The 8,584-nt window shown below is 34.2% G+C and overlaps 1 protein-coding gene across 1 annotated transcript; it reads left to right on the top strand.

Moving 5' to 3' along the window:
* The first annotated feature begins 857 nt into the window (after positions 1 to 857).
* Positions 858 to 5,804, top strand: LOC131075736 (uncharacterized). Its single transcript, XM_058012619.2, has 3 exons — positions 858 to 1,086; positions 3,381 to 3,537; positions 5,496 to 5,804. The coding sequence occupies exons 1-3, from the start codon at positions 1,084 to 1,086 to the stop codon at positions 5,540 to 5,542; spliced, it is 207 nt and encodes a 68-aa protein (XP_057868602.1). The 5' UTR covers positions 858 to 1,083; the 3' UTR covers positions 5,543 to 5,804.
* Positions 5,805 to 8,584: the final 2,780 nt, after the last annotated feature.

The raw sequence follows: 8,584 nt of genomic DNA on the forward strand, positions 1-8,584 counted from the left end.
ATAATCATGAATATAAAAACCATAACAAATCAACCTATTGCCTTCTAAAAGATGCGAGTATAGACTTGCTCTCAGATTTGTATAAGCAATACCAATGACTAGACTACACCAAGACAAAGGATTTAATCTATATGAGCACACGAATAAGCTAAATGTATGCAAGATTAAGCTATATGAATGACTATTAAGCTAGATGAATGAATATTAAGCTATATGAATTTAATCAATCATAATTAAACTAAGTATGCAAAAAGCTAAACTAAGATGCAATAATCTCAAAGCACAATATCTTCAATGACTCCAGAGCAAAAACTACATAATAACAATAAATCTCCAAGGTGTTTTGAATGAGAGATGAAGGCTGAATTTATAGAGACTCAAAAGAGAGACCAAAGATCAAGATCAATTAACAATGAGCGGTTGAGATTATTCAAGAAAAAACACATTTCAGGATAATTGAAATAATTGAGAGATAAGATTAAGTTAATCTTGAGATAGATTCCAATTATAGTTTGATTGAATGCATCCAAATTATAAGTTTGAGTCTCCATTAGAGATAAAATTTAGTTGATTCCATGCACTTGAGATAAAAATAGGTGATTCCATGCACATTCTTTTAATTTACTCAAGACTTTTATTAAATCAATCAAATTCAAATGCTACAAAATATACTTAAAATATCCATAGAAAATAGTATTAAAAAAATAAATAATACATGAGATGACCTTTTCATCCGTAGTCTTTATTTGTCACGATTAAATGAAACAGCTATAGCCCGTGGACCAATTCCACACGGAAAAATGCCCGCGTATGTCCTATTAATAAAACGAAATGCCGCCTCTCTTAAATGTCAAACGTAAAGCCAACTAAACCGGGATACTAAATATTAAAATAGGGAAGCTACTAGAAGACGACCAAAGCAAATTGGGCTTATATAAATTACCTTCAAATTGTATGTATTGGACACAGACGCGTTGCGAAGGATATTGGGTTTTAATCGTGAGGCACTCTTCTCCCATCTTCGCACAAAATTGACGACTGCTTTCCAATTCTGCGCAGATCGGCATTGTTTCTGTAAGGAAAATGGTACGTTGGATTTTTGTAAACCCAAATATTCCTGTTTTGTATGTTTTTGTTCTGTATAAGGCTTGCATCGAATCCAACTGTTCTCTTGTTGAGTTAATTGGATCTATATCATGAGATCTGTGTTATTTTCTGCTTTCGATCAATAAATTTTTTGAAATTTGGGCAGTCGTAAGTTCAATTGCCATGTGATCTGATCTTTAGGGTTTGATGAGGTATTGTTTTTGCTTCTTTCTCTTTGAGACTGTATTCCGATAATTTGATTTCTTTATTAAATTGTATTGGGGTCATTGTGATTATATTTAAATAAATTTTTTGAAATTTGGGCAGTCGTAAGTCCGATTGCCATGTGATCTGATCTTTAGGGTTTGATGAGGTGTTATTTTTGCTTCTTTCTCTTTGAGACTGTATTCCGATAATTTGATTTCTTTATTAAATTGTATTGGGGTCATTGTGATTATATTTAAATATTTTTTTTGAAATTTGGGCAGTCGTAAGTCCGATTGCCATGCGATCTGATTTATAGGGTTTGATGAGGTATCGTTTTCGCTTCTTTATCTTCGAGATTGTTTTCCGATAATTTGATTTCTTTATTAAATTGTATTGGGGTCATTGTGATTAAGTTTAATCACATTGTTGAGTTGGGAGATTTCAATATGTATTTTTGTTTCTACTTTTATGGGCTTTCTTGTCTGAATGTAATTTTAGGTGGGGTTTCTTGCCTTTATGGGGTTTCATGCGATCTGTAGTTTTAGGTTGACGGCAGTTGGAATCGGGAGGTTTAATTTATTTATTTACTGTTCACCAGTTCTGTGTCGCGAGTTTAATGTTTATAACTGCTGATAGAACCGTTAATTACTAGCCACTTTCTCAGAACTGTGTTTACAATTGTTTTTAAAATTTCTTTTGATTATTTGTTGCGCATCTGTATTATCTGGTTAATCTGGTTTATGTTTTAATCTTTACCATCTGGATTTTGGTACTTCTGGTGCAATGCCAATGGAAATGCTTTTAATACTTTTGGTGCAATACCTGTTACTATATTCCCGTCTTTACCATCTGGATCTTTTATTCTTTCGGTGTTATTGCGTTGGAAATGCTTATTAACCATTGGATTCAATGCAATATATGTCGTAAGAATTTACTTTAACATTTGAACATCGTATATGATGGTACTCATATTATGCTGTAACCATTTGAACATCGAAATGCTCAGTAACCTATTGATTTGATGCAATATTATGCCGTTAGAATTTGTTAATTGAAGGATTTGTGAATCTCTTGGGTTAATGCTTTCATTTTTTTGACTCTGAATTGTTCGTTGGATACTTTTCCTTACCCCTTCAATATGTCTAATGTATGTATGGGGCAATGGGATACTGTAGTTTGGTGTCGGGACTTTGTAGGGTCTCAGACATGGTTCACCCTCATATCGATACACTGCTTTCATTTGGGAGCATATTTGGTTACTCTTGGCAACTGACAGTTTTCTAATTTGTTGATTGAAATTTTGTCATTACATTTCAATTTCAGTTTTTTTGTCGGGCTTCTTTGCAGGCATATTCCTGGGAAGCTTTGTTTTTCTTTTGTTAGTGGAAGGATGGATTCTGCGTTATTGTCATCATTGCTGCCAGTTTACCCATCAAGTTATCGAAAACAAAATCATGATCTGCACTTTCTAACCTCCTGAAATTAGACCGATCCTGAAAAAGAGGCTGAAGCTCTTGCAATATTGAAATGGTGCAAGTATTGCCTTTGTGTTGTCTTCTTTTCTTGCAAGTGCACGAGCTGCCATATTCTCCTTCCCTCTCTTTCCAGTTGGGCACTTGTAGATGCTATTTGTTTGCTTTCTTGCATTGTAACAACATAGATGCCATGTGCAAAGGGGCATCTAGGACACAACGAAAGTTTTTGTGAAGTCTGAAGTGGCTATCATTAGAGCAGTATACATAGAATCCTTGAGCTTCCATGATTTGAGACAATGCATCTGCTATGTGTCCATAGGTCTTCCCCCTAGGTTTTTGAAGGTGGCACTTTTGATTCTACCACCTTATTATGCCTACTAGAATTTACCTTGATTACCTCATACAAAACTTTGAAATGTTGAAGGAGCATTTATAAGACCAAAAGCCATAATCAGAACATTTGAATAATCTTGTATGTTTTGAAGCCTGTTTTGGGAATGTCATGTACTACACACAAATATTTTTTTGGTTCTTTATTTTTGTATTTCATGCTTCAGTAAAGTGTTTATTAGCTGATTTTTCTAATTAATCTGGATTTGTTTTCTTCTGTAGACTACATCTAGGCGCCTTGCAGACAGGAAGAGTGCTAAGTTTCAAAAGAACATTACGAAGAGAGGTTTGGTTCCTGAAACAACAGTCAAGAAAGGCAGCCAGTATCCGGTGGGCCCAGTTGTTCTCGGCCTTTTTGTATTTGTCGTGATTGGATCATGTATGTATCTACCATTGGCATTTTTTTGAAGTCTTTCTGCACTCATAAAGTTTTGTAGGAGGAGTTTTCTTTTTGGTGTTTGCAAAATTTATTGGATTCCAAAATCTTGTGAAGAAATGGAATTTTTTTTTCATAACAGGTACTTGATATCATAGCTATAAAAACGTTTGTTGGGAATAACAGTAATTGACAATGCTCATTAATTTTGAGATTGCTGATTGCAATGCACACTGCGTAATGCATCATTGCATAGTATAACTTTGAAGTATGAACCTCAAAATTAATTAAGAACTGCAAAATACAAATGCTATCACCTACAAAGTACAAAGTAACACACAGTGAACTTAAAATACAGTGGGATATGCTGAGTGAACTTAAAAGCTTTTTTGACTTCTTTTTGAGTAGAAAGGGGTTGTTATAGAGGGTAATATAGGATCAACTCCATCAAATGGTGCTTGTGGTTGAAAATACAGGATGTGTGCATGTTATTGAATGCGTGGGGTGTACTGTATGAACTTATTAACTTAGGCAAGAATCTTGTGTCTATCATATGAGATATGATGTTAAATGTTATTCCAAATTGAAACTTGACATTCCAAAAGCACATTTGATTTAATAATAGACATCAAGTTTCCAGAATCCATGAGATATTAATCTAGACTGTTTTCGGATTAGATTGTGTATGAGTTTTTTGCATCAACGTGTCGGATCACATTATTTGCTCTCTACATCCTGATGATGGATCGCGGATTGTGATCTGAAACGTTGATGCATAAAACTCAATACACAATATAATCTGGAAACAGTCAACGTTCACATTTGATTTGTTTTTGGGATGCAAGAAATGCCATGTTTGAGAACGTATCACGTACTAAATATACAGAAGCATTACTAATGATTATTATTAGGTAAATTTGTGAGGAAATCCATTGTAACTAATATCCAAGGCTTGTTTGTCAATGGCAAATGATATGCATTTGTCAATTCTTGTTGGGAAGGTTGACTATAGCACAGGTAGGAGAGGATGTGATTATTTTACAATATCTAACCCATGACGAGGCAAAAAAGGTTACTTTAAAGTTCTCATTTCCAGATTAATGTGTTTCTCTAAACAAAACACCATGCAAAGCATTCTCTGTTATTTGCTGAAGGGTCCTCATAGTTGGCATCATTTACAGGGGTTTGTTTGCCGTCTGCTCAGATCGTGGAGAAAAGAGGGTCATGGAGTTTTGAGATCATGCTTCCTGTAGTTAGATATTGCTAGCAGACACATAAAATGCGGAGAAATTCATATAGAATCTAATAGTGTATGCTCAATAGTACTGTGAAGTGGCGTGTGCTTGTTATATCACTAACCTGGGGGGCCCAGGTGTTCTGTAGCTTGTGAAAGAACAAAGATGCAAATAGGAAATTAGAGAGGGCGAGGATGTGTATTGCAAAGAATAATTAAATAATGGGTTTGCGGTATGACTAAATAAGCACAGAGCATTCTTGTACCGTAAGATGATCAAAGTGCTAGATCTTTTTGGATTATTTCCCCATTTACTTTTCCTCTCTGGATACTTTCTGAGATTCTTATTTCTAGCATATTGTCTTGTATTGCTGTTTTGTGTGCACTTTCCTCATCTTCCTTGTATCTTGGTGGATTGTGAATTATGGTTGTAAGATTTTTCTTCACTTTGTGTGCACTAAACATTTGCAAATAGATGCCTTGTTTACTTGTTTATGTACATAATTGAGGGTTTATTTCAAATATTTTAGAGTTTATCATGACATATGATTGGATTTTTTTTGTTCTATTCATGTTTATTGAACCACTGCAACTTTCTGCGCATACATGGAATCCTGTAACATATGATTGTATGCATCAGTAAGGACGAATTCAGATTTTTGAGATCTCTTATTGAATCTGTTGATGTTGAGTCTGAACAAGTTTCTTTTTTTGATTGTCTTGGCAGCTCTGTTTCAGATAATTCGAACTGCATCAAGTGGCGGTATGGCTTGATACCCTCTACTGTGTAAGGGACTGATTTAGCAGTCTTATTCATTCATGAGCATCAAACAGGAGTTACCCACTTTTACAAAAACAATAGTCTAGTCTAAACATCTTTTGTCTGTAGGAAAATCATGTTCTTTGTTACATTTGTCTATTCATTGTGGTTAGTCCATGAAAATTATGGATATACAATGGATATGGCTCTAAGCCTGAAGAAGGTTTTGGAAAAAATCATTTAATAAAATTGATTCTGCTCTCCTTGAAATCTTTACTAGAGATTTTGCATCTTTACTATAGAATCCTGTGTAGATGCCATTGACATTAGTTTTAATGAGATAATTTCGGATTATGCATATTTATATCATGTATGGTATGTTATTGGTTAAAAGCACTTTTACCGTGATATCTATTCGATTGTGCAAATAGTCATGTTGGAATTAGTTGTTAATATAGTTCATGAATGCTGAGCAAATTTGACAAAACAGAGAATTAGATCTATTTAATTTTTTGTTGTTTAGAGGTTAAATACATTTAGTGTTTAGGTCATTTGTTAGGTTCCTTTTTTTTGTGTGATTGAATTTTCACTGTTAGGTTTTGATCCATCTCAAAAATTTCTTTATTAGTGTTATTAATTTTAGACAACTGAACTAGTTTTGTGGACTTAAATGTTAAATTGGAGGGATGGGTACAGATACGCATCTCAATTACTTTCTCCTTAGGCGTTGCAAGTCGCATTCATGATGATATAACTTTGCTCAGAAACCAACATCTCAATTTTCACAAATTTAGTTGAAGTGACGTCATTGAATATTGATTTGGGGTTGTGCTTGAGTATTGATTAATTAGAGCACTACTTTTATGAGGTATTTGCCGTAAGATGTGCGAATTCATTGGTCATTAGATTGAGCTGTGCCTTTAAACTAATGTCATTTATACTTTTGAGAAATATTAATATGGCTGAATAAAGGAAAGATAAAATAGTGACAATTTGATGAACTATAATAGTAATATTGAATCAAGTCAAAAACAACCTTGAATCTATTTGATCAATGTGAAGTTAATTTATTCTTGGGCTGATAGATTTTCGGAGCATAATAGTGTTATTCATTTTTTAACAATTAATAATAGTAATAGTGTTTGTTAATTAATAGTGATAACATTAAAATAAGAGAATTCGAAATTGAATGCTGAATTGATGGTATTGGAATTTTGAAAAATATTAATAAATTTTTTTTCCACGATGTTTCTCTATTGATTATTGGAATATTATTGTAAATAATTGGAAAATGTTGTTTTAGACTGTTGATATACAACAGTTTATTGCTGACGACAATGAAGAATGTTCAAGATGTAATGATTTCTCGTAGGAAAAATCGTCGGAGTTGCAAGAAGTTTGTTCAGTTAAATTAAACTCCCTTCTTAAGAGTGCCCCATATCATAGATCCCTTTCTTGATAGGTAGATCGCAATCAGTGGGAACCTATTGCAAGCTAAGAAACTAAGACCAACCACCCGTCTGCTTGGTTAAAGATTGTCGCCCACTCAACTGAACTCCGCTTTGACGAAAGCCAAATTGCCTGAAATTTACCTTCATTAATCCTCTTCCGAAGCTAGAGATAGATATTCAAATTCCATATGGTAATGGATGCCTTTTTGTTTCTATAATCGCATTGTTGTCCACGAACATTGAGAAAAAGGAGGCAAATTACTACCCAAGTCCAGTCTTGAATAAACCAATGTCTCACATGAGCTGTTAAGACTTCGCAAACCCTTGGCCATTAAGATGAAAAAATAATAGGGTGATAGAGGGTCACCTTGATGAAGGCCCTACGAGGCACCAAATGAGGTAGAAAGATCACTATTAATTACCATGATGAAGGCCCTACTAGGCACCAAATAAGGTAGACAAATAGGGTAATAGAGAGTCACCTTGATGAAGGCCCTACGAGGCACTAAAAAAGGTAGACAAATAGGGTGACAAAGGGTCACCTTGATGGAGGCTCTATTGGGCATCAATTAAGGTAGACAAATAGGGTGATAGAGGGTCATCAAGCAAATAAGGTAGACAAATAGGGTGATAGGGTCACCTTGATGGAGGCTCTAGTGGGCATCAAATAAGGTAGACAAATAGGGTGTCACCTTGATGGAGGCAATACGAGGCACCAAATAAGGTAGAAGGATCACTATTAATTAACATGATGAAGGCCCTATGAGGTACCAAAAAAGTAGAAGGATCACTACTAATTAAACACAATATGAAGTAGAATTGACATAGCTCATTACCCTAGTAAACCATTTAGACCCAAGCTCTAATGCCAAGAGAACTAGAACTATTTTGAAGAAATGCTCATTTCACACAATCATAACATAAACATAAGCTTTGTCCATATCCAATTTAATGAACATAGCATTCTCCTTATACTTCACCATGGAGTCCCAAGCTCTAATGCCAAGAGAACTAGAAGAGAAGTAGAACTATTTGAAGAAATGCTCATTTCACACAATCATAACATAAGCTTTGTACATATCCAATTTAATGAACATAGCATTCTCCTTATACTTCACCATGGAGTGAATGGCCTCAACAACAATAACCACCTTATATAAAATCTATTTGCCTCCCACAATTTTGAATTGTTCTTTTGATATAATCATGTTATGCCAACAAATTAGAAATAATCTTATATACCACATTGCAAAGGGCTATGGGCTTGAGTAAATCCAACACAATAGTTCTTCTTTTAGGGATAAGCACAAGAAACATAGAAGTCAATGCTCTCAACATCTGATTTTTACTTTGAGATTCTCTCACCACCTCCAATAAGTCAAATTTGATAGTCTCAAAATTCTTGAATTCAATTGTGAATTTGGCTTAGGAGCTTTCCATTTGAAAAATAATCTTCTCTAATTAATCTAGATATATATTATTTTTCTAATTAATCTAGATATATGGGACTACAGAGCATCTCATAAATTCTTGAAAGAATTCAATTGCGAATTTGGCTTAGGGGCTTTCCATTTGAAAAATAATCTTCTCTAATTCATCTAGATA

This window comes from Cryptomeria japonica, chromosome 10 (assembly GCF_030272615.1).
Source record: "Cryptomeria japonica chromosome 10, Sugi_1.0, whole genome shotgun sequence".
NCBI classification, from domain to species: Eukaryota; Viridiplantae; Streptophyta; class Pinopsida; order Cupressales; family Cupressaceae; genus Cryptomeria; species Cryptomeria japonica.